General features: G+C 43.1%; 1 protein-coding gene and 1 long non-coding RNA gene across 2 annotated transcripts; one reads left to right on the top strand and one right to left on the bottom strand.

Annotated features, from left to right (window-relative positions):
• Nucleotides 1–808: 808 nt before the first annotated feature.
• On the bottom strand, nucleotides 809–8,211 carry LOC110308035. Its single transcript, XR_002379503.2, has 3 exons — nucleotides 7,176–8,211; nucleotides 5,114–5,349; nucleotides 809–1,909 (listed from the first exon to the last, which is right to left on the bottom strand). It is a non-coding gene; the product is annotated as an uncharacterized LOC110308035 (long non-coding RNA).
• Nucleotides 8,212–9,761: 1,550 nt separating this feature from the next.
• Nucleotides 9,762–15,370, top strand: Actc1 (actin alpha cardiac muscle 1). Its single transcript, XM_021181220.2, has 7 exons — nucleotides 9,762–9,870; nucleotides 10,586–10,743; nucleotides 12,043–12,367; nucleotides 12,981–13,142; nucleotides 13,269–13,460; nucleotides 14,330–14,511; nucleotides 15,042–15,370. The coding sequence occupies exons 2-7, from the start codon at nucleotides 10,615–10,617 to the stop codon at nucleotides 15,183–15,185; spliced, it is 1,134 nt and encodes a 377-aa protein (XP_021036879.1). The 5' UTR covers nucleotides 9,762–9,870; nucleotides 10,586–10,614; the 3' UTR covers nucleotides 15,186–15,370.
• Nucleotides 15,371–15,921: the final 551 nt, after the last annotated feature.

Raw genomic sequence — 15,921 nt, 5'->3', positions numbered from 1 at the left:
TTTCTTTCTTTCTTCCTTCCTTTCTTTCTTTCTTTCTTTCTTTCTTTCTTTCTTTCTTTCTTCCTTCCTTCCTTCCTTCCTTCCTTCCTTCCTTTTCTTCCTTTCTTTCTTTCTTTCTTTCTTTCTTTCTTTCTTTCTTTCTTTCTCTCTCTCTCTTTCCTCTTTCCTTCCTTTTCTTTCTTTCTTTCTTTCTTTCTCTCTTTCTTTCTTTCTTTCTCTCTTTCTTTCTTTCTCTCTTTCTCTCCTTCTCTCTTTCTTCTTTCCTTCCTTCCTTTTCATTCATTCTTTCTTTCTCTCTTTCTCTCTTTCTCTCTTTCTCTCTTTCTCTCTTTCTCTTCTTCTCTCCTTCTCTCTTTCTTCTTTCCTTCCTTCCTTCCTTCCCTTTCTTTCTTTCTTCCTTCCTTTCTTTCTTTCTTTCTTTCTTTCTCTCCTTCTCTCCCTCTCTCCTTCTCTCTTTCTTCTTTCCTTCCTTCCTTCCTTCCTTCCTTCCTTTCTTTCTTTCTTTCTTTCTTTCTTTCTTTCTTTCTTTCTTTCTTTCTTTCTTTCTTTCTTTCTGTCTTTCTCTCCTTCTCTCCCTCTCTCCTTCTCTCTTTCTTCTTTCCTTCCTTCCTTCCTTCCTTCCTTCCTTCCTTCCTTCCTTCCTTCCTTCCCTCCCTCCTTGCTTGCTTACTTTCTAATTCTTCTGGTTGAGAATTTTTAGTTTTCTGTCACAATCTGTTCTATCCCACCACAGTATCTTCCTCATCTCCATCAACTTGGGCTAGCAGCTTTAGGATGAGATTTTTTATGGGGACACTAGGCATGAATTTTTAAGCCAGTCTGGGTGATTAGCTTCAAGGCTCCTCCCTCTGTATATTTAGAATTAGAGCTATGAATTCTCTAGTCATTAGATAGACAGATGATGTGACCATTGGTGGAGAGATGGGTCCATTGTGCATTCCCTCAATCATTGCCGTATTTCTTTAATGATTCAATATTTTACCTAAATGGTTCATTCTTTGGATCAATTTTAAAGTTGTTCTGACTACTTTTCGAATGTCACATTATCATGATTTAACTGCTGTTTCTTTCTTTAGCCATTAAAGACTGGTTCATCTCTTTCAAATAGCTTAAGCCCCAGAGCTCTTTCCTGTCTGTGTTGGGGTTAGCATTCATGCATAAGTGATGGTAGCAGTGGATTTTCAGTTACGTTTAGTCTGAACATATCATCTCTGTTTTTGTTTTCTTAAATGGACATAGATCACTGGCTTTGGACCAAACCTCTATTGTTTTAATTTTTGTAGTTAGTGGATGAGTGTGGCATTATGGTGCAATTCCACGCTACTCACACTCATGACGCTTAGGCAGAGAGAGCCATAAGTTCAAGATTAGTCTTCCTCTAAGCAAGTAAACAAATGTTGGGAAGATAAGATAGACTGGTTATTTTCGTTCTTCATTTTTTGTTGTAGTTTTATTGAAAATAGTCTGGTTTTTTTCATACAATATATCCTGATTATGATCTCTTCTCCCTTTACTCCTCCCAGTTCTTCTATGCCTCCCACCCCATGCAAATTCACCACCTTTCTGTTTCTCTTTAGAAAACAGAAGGGCACTTGATGAATAATAATAAAATATAATAAGATAAAACAAAAACTAACACATCAGAATAGGGCAAAAGAAACAAACAAAAGAAAGGGAGTCAAAGAAAAGGCAAAAGAAACAGATGTAGACACAGAGACCCAATTGCTGGCACAATCAGGAATCCCATGAAAACAAACCCAGAGCCATAACATATAAATAAAAGTCCTGTACCCTAAGTATACGCGTGCATTTGATCTCAGCACCAGGGAGACAGAACCAGGCAGATCTCAGTGTGTTGGGGCCAGTCTGTCGTACATAGTGAGTTTCAGGGTAGCAAGAACTACATGTCCTGAAACAAACAAACAAACAAACAACATTAACAAAACATAATACATATACAAAGAATGTATACAGCTCAATAGAGAGAGAGAGAGAGAGAGAGAGAGAGAGAGAGCGAGAGAAAATAACAATAAATGTTGCTTAAATTCTAACCCAGAGTTTACTGATCAAAAAATACTGACCACTAAATAGCTAGAAGATATATTTTCCCCTGAAATATAGCAGCTTTGTGATCCTTCATAGGAAGACAAAGCCTTTGGAAATATACTCGTATAGCTACGCTTTGTCTGTAATAATAGATCATTGTTTTCAGAGTGCCATTTTGAAAGCGTTCAACAGCTGAACTAAAACATATAAAGACGATATGGATAGTATAATCCCAGGGCAGATGCTGCTCCTGCTGCAGCATTCTTTGTTTCAGCTGTTAGCTAAAGATGATTTAGATGTTAATGGCAGGGGCAAGAAACGCTTTTAATGCAAATTCTTGGCATTACACATCTCTCTTTGAAGAACAAGTGGGCATTCTTGCAGACGACCCTACTAGGAGGCAGCTTGTCTTTCCTCCGCCCAGCAGCTGTAAGTGGATACAAAAGGCAAGGTCACCTGACTTTTTATGTCACACTTAGTTTATTCTAGGGACGTTACAAGACAGAACTCTACAGTTCTCCCAGAAGTGTCATTTCCTTTGTACTTTTCAATGTTTCCTAATCCACTGCAATAAGCAAATATTTCTATAATGGGATGTAGGCTGGTTCAGATCAGCAGTTTTATACTTACCATATCAAAAGGAAAACTCAACTGTGCATGAAAATGTCACAGTAGAACCCATTATTTTGTATAGTTGAATGTTAAAAGAGGAAAAGAAAAATATTATGGTATGTGGGCAGTGGGTCTTCTCATTAAGTAATCTGTTTTCACTGTGATGGAAGAAGGTTGAAGGTCTTTGTAACTCATCTCGGACTAGTGATGATGACTCATGACCTGAACAGCCTAGTTCCAAGTTCACGCATTCTCTCATTTTTATTTCTCCCATCCAGTCCTTTTTTTTTTTTTTTTCTTTTTGACCCACAGAAAAGCTCTACAGTAGCTTCCAAAGGCATACAAAATACATTAAAGTAAAAAGGGGAAGAGAAAGGAAAGTGACGCTCAGAGATGGTTGTGTGCAATAGACCCCAGCTGCTTTGGTTTGGGTTAACAGCTGGACCACATATGTTGTTTTCAAGAGCCACAGACTCAAAACAAGCTCCTTTGTTTGTTGAGTGCTATGATTCTTGGTATTAGAGTGAGATAGGAGACTAAGAGGTTTGCAGAGGTCATATCCCTGAGGTGGCCATCCACAGCATCTTTTAACAGAAGGAATAGCCTATCTCTTAGTATCTCAATAAACACCATCAAATCAAAGGGTAGGTCTATGTGCCATCAAGCTCAATTAGTAGATAGGGTGCTTGTCACCAGATCTTATGACTTGACTTTGATCCCCATAATCCAGATGATGAAAGGAAGATTCTGATACCCATAAATTGTCCCCAATGTCTACATTTATACCATAGTTCATACATCCACACAATGACTAAATAGAGATTTTAATTTAAAAAAATTTTTTTAAAAAAAGAGAAGTTTTCTTTTGAAAAAAGGAAGGAAGGAAGGAAGGAAGGAAGGAAGGAAGGAAGGAAGGAAGGAAGAAGGACAAACCTGTGGAATGAGCCCTGTAGCTGGCATTCTGTTGAGCTTCTCTACAACTTAATCTGGTTGACTGTACATAACACATAAAATCTCAAATCAGATTTAGTCCTTAAGAAGTGCTCTATAAACATGTCTGATTAACCTTCCCGGTACCACTGCCTTGTGTTTGATGTGTGTCTGTTCTTTGACAGGGAACAGAGGAGTTTCACATCACCTAGGTGACTGGAAAAGAAGTCCACAGGTCACCCACTATGCATGACTTAACTGTTTCCAGTAGCAGGAACTCTGCGAAGCTTAGCTTGGGCATTGCCATGTTTGGGCTAACCAAGAAAAGTGGGCTTGCTCCAGGTAACACTTGAAAAACCAAAACCCCATAAATAGACTCACTGCTAATATGCGGAGCAAGCCAAATCTGAGCTAAGAGGGACACGTTCCAAGAAGGATCCTAAAGAGTGAGCACTTGATGCCTGAAGGTCACACTCCTTTTAAGGACTTAAAAAGGCTCTACAGAAATCCTTCCTGGTTTCCCTGCCTTCTACCAGGGCAGAGGCCAGTGAAAATGCATTCTTCGATAATTAAAGCTTAGTGACTCCATCAGCGCCTGCCTCCCCTTCCTCCTCCTCCTCCTCTTGTCTTCCTTTCTGAATCTTTTTAGATGGCCTGTTACAACTGGTCTTATCATGTCCGAAGGCAGATACTCCTTCTGGAATCTTGGAATCTGCCAAGAACAGATTCGATTTGGGGGTCAAAATACTCTCCCAGCATGGTTAATCTCTTTGGAGGTTGCACAAAAACAAGCTGTAAACCATAAAGATTAGCCATTCCTGAGCACTGGGATGTGTGGGCGACTACACCTCTCCAGTCCCATCTCTTTCTTATTTAATGAAAATTGAAACTGAGCTCCAGCCAGAGGCCATGAAGATGAAAGTGTGTAAAGAGATAAAATAAAAATGTCTGAGAATGCTGCCGCCCCGCCCCCCTCCACCCTCACCACACCCCCCTCCCCCAACCCTGCCACCCTGCTTTGGTCTAGAGAGAGCCTCTCCCAGGCTCCTCACAGGCACATGGAATGCAGGAGGGACCGAGGGGTAGGGCAGCTTGTGGGGAGGAATTAAGTGTGGCTTGGTCTGTTTCTGGCTTCTCTGTAAATACCACGACACCTCCAAATGGAGGAACAGCTGAGATAAGTGACTGCTAATCCCCCAGTGCAGGGGAGGAGGCTGGGCCGTTCCCTTTCAGATCCCAGCAGATGGTGGGTGAAACAGGCTTCCCCCAGGCAAGGACACAGGGAACTGTCCCACCTTCTGTCCCTTTAGCTTGCTCTGCACGTCACCCTCACGGCCTATTGCGCCAGGAAGAACCTTGCTGCCTCTCCACAGCCCTGGGGACCTGCCTGGCTTTGCTATCCCACTGGGACACTCAAGGTCAGCCAAGCAGGACTCTGGCCAACAGTGGCCGTTTGGGCTACCATCCAGCAAAGCTCTGTGCCCTGGGGAAGCAGAGCCAGGCAATGTGGAAAGGAGAAACTCACCTGACCTACAGGCTGAGGGCTCACTAAGTTAAGGGCAGATTCATTTTTCTTCAAGAGTGGAATCCCAGAACTTGAGCTTCTGTTAGGCAGCCCAGCTGCAGGCAGTTCTGAGAAGTCGTTTAGGAAGCAGGCTCACTCAGGTGCCTCTCTCTACCATTTGTTCATCTTTGGGACTTCAGGTAGAATCCCAGATTCCTAGGACCAGGACTCTCTTCAGGGAGCAGTCACTCCAGGATCTGAAAGTCATTTTAATTACAATAAGCATGAACAAATAAAATTAAGACTGACAGCATAACCGTGTGAATGTATTTAGCGCTTTTGAACTATGCACTTGATTATCTCAATTTCCAAATTAAATAAATCGCTGAAGATTTGCATGAAATGAAAAGCTGAAGATTTTTACCAACTTAATTAACTTATATTTTAAAATATATAAAATAGAATTTAGTGTCCTTAAACCGAGGAAATGAACAGCGAAACAATAGTAAATACTGAATGCCTAGTGTCTTTACAATATGAACAATAGTGATGCAATAGTAAATATTCAATGCCTAGTGTCTTTACAATGTGAACAATAGTAATACAATAGTAAATACCATTGTATCACCATTTATATAGTAAATACAGATATAAACATTGGTACAGTAGTAAGTATTGAGTACTACAGATCTTTAAGGACAAGACACAGAAACCACAGGAAATAAAAGGAAAAAAAAACCCAAGCAAATATGATTATAAACTAAAAAGTATCTGCACAGCTAATGAAGCAATTCTCAGTAAAGGGACAACCTATAGAATGGGAGGAAATACGTGCAAACTCTGTCTCCCAAAGGATTAACATTCAAATATAGGAGGTGCTAGAAAACTTAATGGCCAAGTTAAATAAAGCAAATAAATAAATAAATAAATAAATAAATTTTAAAAACTATTTGAAATTTCGATAGATCTAAACAGACATTTCTCAGGAGAAATGTACGTAAACAGCTACTGTCCAGCAGGCATATGAACAATTAGGGAAACAGAGGCACTAACCAGGGAAATGCAAGTCAAAACCACACTCATCATCCGGTCACCCTCAGGTTGTGGTTATGATCAAAAAGCCACAAGATACTGAGGACAGGGGAGGCTGGCCCACTTTGGATGGAATGCAAATTAGTTCAGCCATTAAGGGAGTTTTGGAAACTTTAAATTATAGCTATCACATGATGTAGGACCCCCCCCCCACACACACACACTCAGGGGATCTGTTTCCAATGACAATAATGTCTGTACATTAAGGAGATGTTTGAACTGCAGTGTTTATTACAGTAATACTCATATGATCTGATAAATGCAAACAACCAGTGTCTAGCAACTGGTGAGTAAAGAAAATGTGGGGTGTGTGTGTGTGTGTGTGTGTGTGTGTGTGTGTGTGAGAGAGAGAGAGAGAGAGAGAGAGAGAGAGATACAGTTACCACAACGTGGATGGAATCAGATCTACATTATTATGCTAAGTGAAATAAACCAGACATAGAAAGACAAATCCCACATGTTCTAACTCGTGTGGAATCTAGAAAGGCTGCTCTCTTAGAAGCAGGTAGTTACTAGAGGCTGGAGAGACTCAGGACTCCTACAGTTAGACCACAATAAGTCCTTGTGTGTTGTTGCACAGTAGGGTAACTGTAGATGATGCATACTATATTTCAAAGTCAGAAGAAGAGCTTTGAATGCTGTTGCCATAAACCTTTGAGGAAAAGTATTCCTTTCTAGTATAAATATAACAACATAAAAATATATGTTGCTTTAAGTGTTAAAGGACTAGTTGAGGTCTGGCAATAATTCTCGGCAGGTAAAGTGTCTACTGTGGAAGACAGATGGCCTGAGATCAACCCCTAAGGTTCATGTGAAGGTAGAAGAGAAAACCAGCTGAACCAAGTGGGTCTCTCAACTTTCTCCTATACACTGACACCAACGCCTCCCCCCTTCAGAGACACTAATAACAATAAATAATCTTTTAAAAATTAAAATATACTCAAAGGACCATAAAACATAGTTTTTAAAATGTCTCAAGGATGCGTATTACCTCCCAAAGGTGGTCTTCAGCGGACTTAGCCCTGCTTCATTAGGACTCACAGACTTGGAGTGGGTAAGCAAGCCCTCGGAACACTGCAGAGGGTCAGATCAATATCACCGGTCCCAGTTCCAGAGAACTTCAGCACACACGCGGTGACAGGAATCTCTCATCAGCCTCCGTCAAACGCTTGCACACAAGTTCAGGAACTTCAGATCCATTCAGCTTTAAAAACAACTAGGCCACCTACATTCCCAGTGCTCGGGAGGTAGAAATTGGGATGTCAGGAGTTCAAGGTCATCTTCTGTAACCCACTTTGTTGGGGGCTTATCCTGGTCTATATGAAAATATCTCAATGATGCCAAAAACCAAGATAAAACAAAACCTTAAATGATATTTCAAAAAGGCTATCTGTGAAACTCCGTTTAGATGCTTTCTGCCCCATTTCTAATAACCCAGTGAAACCACCTCTCCCTTCCAAGTATGTTCCACGTCTTTGACTTCCACAATTACCATTGAGGATAAGTCCTGTTGTGTGCTATTTACCACTGAATTCTGCTTCATAATCAATGGAACATTGTTGAATGGAGGAATGAATGGTAAAGACCCAATTTTTCGAAACAGAGAGCTAATCCTACCTCTAAAAGTATCATTATCGAATGGTGATAGAGCAGGTTCAGTTTGTCTTGCGTATGACTTACATTGCTTGTCTCTTTGTGGGGCCAGTCCTCAGTAACTCAATAGAACTGAGTTACTATGCCACTTTTCAGGGGGTGAAAATGGGGTCTTGATGAGTTAACTGGCCTGCCCAAGACCAAATGTGAGGTACGTAGTTAAGTGTTAGAGGTAGGATTTGAAGCCTGTCGATCATTCTGATTTTCCTTTTCTCTGCGTCTGCACCACTCACTGCTCTTTGCTTCCTGTCAATGGGCATCCTCACTGTAAAATGCAGATGGTACAGCAGGGCTTGGTCTCAGCCAGGCAGATCTCTCCCCAGTCTCCATGGCTCAGCTGTCCAGCAGTTTCATCCCTAGACCATCCCAAACATGGTTGAGAAGCTCTGAGGGGAGGACCCAGCACTGCCCGGCCCCTGAAGTATCTAATCAGCAGTCCTGCTCAGCATATCAATCCAAGCCCACTCTAGACAGAGATGCCGGTGCCCAGTTTTCTATTTTTAACTGGTGTGAACTGAAGGAAAAGCACAGCATTAGAAGTCCAAGCACTAGTCAAGAACCAAGAATACAGGGCACCCCAGGGCAAGCTAGTGACCTGTGTCCTTCTCTCTCCTGTTCCTTCCCCCTCTCTTCACTGCTATCTTTCTGTTTCATTCTGAAAAAAAAAAAAAAAAAAAAAAAAAAAAAAAAAAAAAAAAAAAAAAAAAAAAAAAAAAAAAAAAAAAAAAAAAGCAAAGTTCCTTCAAAGTCTGTTCTCCACGAAGGAGATGACTCCCATTTGTAGCAATGCTTCTCACACTTTCAATGCTAATCATGGACATCTTGCCATACGTAGATCTGATTCTGGGGTGGGGTCAGGGATACTGTATTTCTAAATCACTCAAGTTTTGAAGATGCTGTTTATCCATGGTCCACGTTTTGTGTAGGAGGGTTGGTAAATTCTCTTATCCTGAGTGGCTATGAACTTCTCCACAAAAACATTTGCTTTTTAAGGTGGGTCATTACCTGGGATGAAGAACTTTATCGCCTGTTTAAAAGATGCCCATCTATCTGCCAGCAAGTAATTGAGATATTTTTGGTATCAGTGCCTCCATTTACTTTAGCATCTGAAGACCCAGTGGTGGCCCTTAGACTGAAATCTGATTTTGAGCAAAACTCTTACAGAGTGGATGAGAGCTTTTTGGCCTCTGGGCTGGACTTGGCTACACCCCCAGACAACCCTTCTCAGCTTCTTCTCTGCCAACTCAAGACCATGGCTGCAGTGGGTCCGAGACTGGTGAATTTTGGCTTTCCCATCTAGATGAGTATAATCCCAGCTCAGGCTAAAGGAGACCAGAAGATGCACTACCCAGGTGCCCCTTTTGCATCCAGGTACTCCAATGTCCTGCCAAGCTGCTCTTTGTGCCTATGACTCTGCTCCTCTGCCTCCCAGTACTGGAAGATGAGAAGCTGCTGTCTCTCCCCTGCAGCCCCAGCCCAGCTGTCAGGACCCTTCTCCAAGGGCAGGGCGCCAAGTCTTCCAGCATTGTGTGTGTGTGTGTGTGTGTGTGTGTGTGAGAGAGAGAGAGAGAGAGAGAGAGAGAGAGAGAGAGAGAGAGAGAGACTTATTGTCCCTTAGTTTGGAAGGACTGAAGAGCAATAAGCCCACTCCACAACTAGGGAGCTCCCCCACCCCAAGGGGCGCGTTGGCATCACGTAGCCTTTCCCCGTCCCCCACCCCTTGCCGGTCTGCCCCTCCCTAGCTCCCTATATGGCCATTGCTCTGACTGCCCCCTCCCCTTCCTTACATGGTCTGGGAGCCCCCTGGCTGATCCTCTCCCCTGCCCTTGGCTCCAAGAATGGCCTCAGCGGTCCTAGATGGTGCTAAGGCGACCAAATAAGGCAAGGTGGCAGATCAGGGGCCCCCCACCCCTGCCCCCGGCTGCTCCAACTGACCCCGTCCATCAGAGAGCTATAAAGCTGCGCTCCAGGCGACTGACACCCAGTGCCTGCCACCAGCGCCAGCCCAGCTGAATCCAGCCGCCCCTAGCACGGTGAGTCCCAGCCTTGCTCCGCCTTTGCTCCCTGCAGGACCTTGTCAGCACTGTGCTTTTGTGCTCTTGGATCCCACACTCTTAGTTTTGGAGGGTTTTGTTGTTTTTGTTTTTGTTTTTTTTTTTAGTTGTTTTGTTTTGTTTTGTTTTGTTTTTGTTTGTATTGTTTTGTTAAGCAAACTTTTTGGTGAGGTTCTGACTTTTTTGTTGTTGTTCTGGATCTCATCAAACCTCCACAGCACAAGAGCTCACTCCATCTCACCTCCTGAGCTTTTGTGGGTTCACTGATCTTTAGCACTTTCACCCAGTCCCCCGTGCATGGCTAGGGAGGGAGAATGGGTTTTTTGTTGGTGAAAATGTGGAGAGCTGAAAGGAGCTGAAAGGGCAGGACTTCCCTGTGGTTAAGAACATGGCTCCTTGCAGCCGGGGTGTAGGGTGAGCCTCTTGACCAGAAGAGCGTGGGTGGGGTCTCACCAGCCTTCTGTCACCCACAGGGACAGTCTCCCTGCTTCTCCCAACGCTTTTAGCTTTATTTTATTTTTTGTTTTTTTGTTTGTTTTGTTTTGTTTTGTTTTGTTGTTTTTTTTTGTCTTGATCATAAAGAAGAATACAATTATATCCTTAATTTCTACAATCCAATAACCCTACTGGGCCTTTCCGTCACTCGCAGGCCAGCCCTGCAAGCACTGAGTGTGGACCACTCTTCTTTCCTTAGCCTACAGAACCCACCGAAGCTGTGCCAGGATGTGTGACGACGAGGAGACCACCGCTTTGGTGTGTGACAATGGCTCTGGGCTGGTGAAGGCCGGCTTTGCGGGTGATGACGCCCCCAGAGCTGTCTTCCCGTCCATCGTGGGTCGCCCACGCCACCAGGTAACACTCTCCACCCCTCCTAGCCTGCTCTCCATCCATATTCTGGGCCCCTTCTTGACAACCTCCCCCACCCCCCTCCCGCCCAGTCCAGCAATCTGGGAAGTGCCTCTCTTGACCTGACTGTTCAGAGACTCCTTAAGTCATACATGAAAGGCAATGATGAGTTCCACATCCAAGCCATCCCACGCAACTCCCTGCCAACCTCCAGATTCCAAGAAGTCCACTGCAGTGGCACACCTGTTGATGGGTCAGCTCTCTCTTGTGAAAGGCCACCAGCTTCTCATTCTGGACCTGTGGGTTTTCAACTGCAAGGTCCTGTGTCTCTGAACCTGGATTTCTTTTTGGCCTTCAGCCCTTCGTCTGTTCAGTTTAGTTTAAACAATGGAGCTAACTGCTAGTAATATAACTACTTGGAAATAACCAGTTCCCGATCTACATTCTTCCTTCTTGTTCACAGCCAGTTTTACAGGACTCACCAAAGCTGTAATTGATCTCCCTGGGTGTTGCATTTTTAGAAGTCAGATGTGACCAGAGCAACAAGTGCCATGGCGATAGTGGCATTCCACCTTGTTTATTAAAAGAAATGCCACGCTCTCTGGGCTTGTCGCATGCTTGGCCAAACAGGCTGCCAAAGAGCAGAGCTAGAGTCCTCAGGCTTGGCCAGTGAAGGCTACTCCAGGATATTCTGAGGGTTTGACTTTCCATCTGAGTGATAGTGGCCTGTCAGCCTATGTACAGTGGATGAGTGTCAAAATCTTTTCTTAAGGGGACTAGAAGATGTAATGACATCATTAATTCAGTTGTGCCAAAAGACAGCCATCTATTTCTTAGGTGACATCAGTGATAGGCTTAGTAATTTAATGAAGTCATTATGCTATTCCAAGAACAAGATAAGACTCTGCTTCTTCAGTGAAATCCCTTTATTCTCTCCTCCACAGTTATAATCAAATTAATCGACACACTTCCTCTTGTGGAGATGAAGTATATAACAATAGTCTAAATAATTTGTTAAAATTAGGATTATGTCTTAACTCCTGGAGGTGGGTTTCACACTATGTCCCAGGCTGGCCTGGTACTTGACTCTATAGGCCAGGCTAAATTTAAGCTGTGGCCTGTTTCAGCCTTTTGAATGCTGCCGTTATAGGCATGAAAAAGCATGCCTAACTTTCAAATTCTGCTTTTACTTTTTCTAGTATTTTACAGCTATTCGTTTTCTCAAGAATTGGATATAGCTTAACAAGGCCAGGACCATATTCTTGCCTTGGTGGGAACATGATATTCTCATCTCCTTTTTTACAGGGTGTCATGGTAGGTATGGGGCAGAAGGACTCCTATGTAGGTGATGAAGCCCAGAGCAAGCGAGGTATCCTGACTCTGAAGTACCCCATTGAACATGGCATTATCACCAACTGGGATGACATGGAGAAGATCTGGCACCATACATTCTACAATGAGCTCCGTGTGGCCCCAGAGGAACACCCGACCCTGCTCACTGAAGCCCCGCTGAACCCCAAGGCCAACCGTGAGAAGATGACCCAGATCATGTTTGAGACCTTCAATGTGCCTGCCATGTATGTCGCCATCCAGGCAGTGCTGTCTCTGTATGCTTCTGGAAGAACCACAGGTGTGTTTGGGCTAGGGAACGGTCACTGATTAAGTATATTCTCAACTCACTGACTTTGCTGTGAACCCACATCCTCACCTGACACAGGAAAGGTCCCCTCCCTGACTCTCTCTAGCCAGGCATCTATGCTGAGAGAAAAGGGTAGCAATAATTCCCTGAGGTTAATTTCAGGAACATTTACTGTAAGAGATCCAATAACCCGTTGAGTTAGCTCTTCTCCTTATTTAAGATATGTGATATGCTGCATTCACAGCCCCTGGGTAGACATATTCAAGGACACACATTCTCCTGCAGAGTCTGAATTAAAACAGAGAGACACATCTTAAGTTGGATTGGCCCCAAGAAAAACACTCGTGGATGCTTATATAACATGCTAATAGCTGATAAGAGACATGGCCATTTGAAAATGTCCCCAGGAAGATTTCCTACCATGGTACTTAGTAAGAAAAACTGTACTGCCTTCAGAGTTAGTATCCATCCATTCTGGTCATTTTTATTCTTTGCATTGAGGGGTTTGATTGTTTCCCATACCTAGGCAGAAGCAGGTTTCACTATGGCTGAAGCAGTGGTTCCCAGTGCTTCACCCTCTTCTCATCTATTTTTTTTCTAACAGGCATTGTTCTGGATTCTGGTGATGGTGTAACCCATAATGTTCCCATCTATGAGGGTTATGCCTTACCCCATGCCATCATGCGTCTGGATCTAGCTGGTCGGGACCTCACTGACTACCTCATGAAGATCCTCACTGAGCGCGGGTACTCCTTTGTCACCACTGGTAAGTGTGTGTGTGTGTGTCTGTGTGTGTGTGTTATCTGACACAGCATATGCCGGTAGATATACCTACTTCCCCATATTTGACCCTTTCTTCAGAGCTTGACTATGAAGCCCTCTGTCTCTGCAGCTGAACGTGAAATTGTCCGTGACATAAAAGAAAAACTGTGTTATGTCGCCCTGGATTTTGAGAACGAGATGGCCACAGCTGCGTCTTCCTCCTCTCTGGAGAAGAGCTATGAACTTCCTGATGGCCAGGTCATCACCATTGGCAACGAGCGCTTCCGCTGTCCAGAGACTCTCTTCCAGCCCTCTTTCATTGGTAAGGGATGGCTTCTGGTGCTGAGCCTCAGCTTCTCTAGAAATTCCGCAGTCACCCAGAGTAATACCCATTCCACTTAGAAGCACGGCAGGGTTCTCGGGTCAGCATCTGCCATCTTACTCGGCTCGATCTCACCTCCTGATACCTCAGTAAGGAGAAAGACCAAGGCGCTCTAGTGAAAAATGAAGCTGTTACCCCGAGTTTACCTCACAGTAGAGGATGAGACTGAGCAGTTAGTGAATAGAGCACGCCGGATTACTGAAGAGAGCCAACTTATTCTAATAAGTTCCATTATTGATGGACTAGACTTACGTCAGTTACCATTCAGTGCAACCCCAACTCTGTTCATTTTGGTAACTGAACGCGTGATGCCACCAAATAGCTTTCCTACAGATGACGCTGGAATCTGATTTTAGTCCATAAACGAAAAGTATTAAGCCAGGTGTGTTAGCTCACACCTGCAATCCCAGTGCTCAGAAACTGAGGCAGGAGTATTAACTTGAGTTCAACTTTTGCTTGGGCTACAGAGTGAGATTCATCTCAAAACAAAACAAAGTAGGCTGATTTTCACTTAAACATGCGTCATTCTTTTTGTGATATATCTCCATATTCCTGATGGCTGCAAGAAGTGTTCATTGCAAACAGGCACTGAACACAGTTGTCTATGTCTTGGCAGTCTGTACAGGATTATCTATTAGTACATTGTAGAGACTCATGTCCCACCTGTTCCTAGCAGTGTGTTGTAGGGGAAGCATATGTTTTAGAATTGAACGTTGGCAGCTCACCAACCCAGAGGAATTCCATATCCCCCCCTCCCCCCATCCTAGCCTGAATGTGCTGCAAATACTTTAAAAAGAACTTTTTCCTAGGTATGGAATCTGCTGGCATTCATGAAACTACTTACAACAGCATCATGAAGTGCGACATCGATATCCGCAAAGACCTGTATGCCAACAATGTCCTATCTGGAGGCACCACCATGTACCCTGGTATTGCTGATCGTATGCAAAAGGAAATCACTGCACTGGCTCCCAGCACCATGAAGATTAAGGTCAGGAACACTTGGAAGGGGGAGGCAAAGGCAGAACTTGGTATTTATTCTAAAGCAAGCTTACTTCTCAACCTCCTTCTCCTGCATCTCAGCTTCCTATCCTCTAGACTTTTTCTACTGAGTGTCAGCACTATTCCTCATTTCTTTCTAGCACTCTCCACAGATATGAAACTTTAGGACTGCTTCTAAATAGTGAATAAAAGTAAATATCTGAAACACGGTGTGTGTGGGGGGGGGGGGAAGCAATAACTAAACCTATCTACACATTTAAAAGGTCCCCAGCTTTTGAACTATCCTTCATGCATTTAGACCTTTGCCATATTATTCTTTAGTACAAATAAGCAGAGAAATGATGAAATACAGGAAGGATTGCAAAGCCTGATTGGCTACATTGCTTATTGCATAGCATCTCCTATGTTGTTTACTATCAGTTAATCTGTGATGGTTTTTCTGTGAATATTCCAAGCCTGTTGCCCACGTCATTGTTGGGTACTTCAGAACACGCTGACGGCTTTGTTTTCTCTCTGCAGATTATTGCTCCCCCAGAGCGTAAATACTCTGTCTGGATTGGGGGCTCCATCCTGGCCTCTCTGTCCACCTTCCAGCAAATGTGGATCAGCAAGCAAGAGTATGATGAGGCAGGCCCATCCATTGTCCACCGCAAGTGCTTCTGAGGTCTCTCTCTCTTAGCCTACCTTATATTCAGGATGACCGTATTGTGCTTCTTGGAATCCTCTGAGCCCCCTTCCCATCTCTCATCAGTCATTGTACAGTTTGTTTACACAAGTGCAGTTTGTTTGTGCTTCAAATATTTATTGCTTTATAAATAAACCAGACCAGGACTTGCAACCTACAAAAACCTGTCTTCTTTCTTGTGTGAGTGGGCCTGGGATGGAGAAGGTGTTCACTCTGATACTCTGAGCATTACAATATTAGTGCAACATAAAGTTTACCCAATGAATTCATGTGGCGTTGAATTGAGCTAAGAGTTAAAGAGCTACATCTTTTGGGATGGAGTTATGAATATTTTCGAATCTTATAAGCAAAGATTAGTTCTGGGGTTTAGTTGTTAGGTTTAGTTCTGTATAAGTAAGGAATGAAGATAGAAAACACAATTATCTACAACCAGTTGCCATGTTTGGTATTAAAGTTGTCTTAGCACATATCACATATTTTATAACTTTATAGAAAATATACATAATGGTAATAAGAGGGTCAACGCTATTAAATGAGCTTATCTCTGTGTTTTCATTGTATTCCCAGTTGTCTGTTTTTTTTTCATTTATTATTTTATTTTATTTTATCTTATTTTATGTGTATGAGCGTTTTGCCTGTATGTATATCTGTTCATCATGTACTTGCCTGGAGCCTACAGTAAGAAGAGGGCATACGATCTGCTAGAACTGGATG

This window comes from Mus caroli, chromosome 2, assembly GCF_900094665.2.
Source record: "Mus caroli chromosome 2, CAROLI_EIJ_v1.1, whole genome shotgun sequence".
Classification (NCBI taxonomy): Eukaryota; Metazoa; Chordata; class Mammalia; order Rodentia; family Muridae; genus Mus; species Mus caroli.
This window is presented reverse-complemented; position numbering and strand designations above follow the sequence as displayed.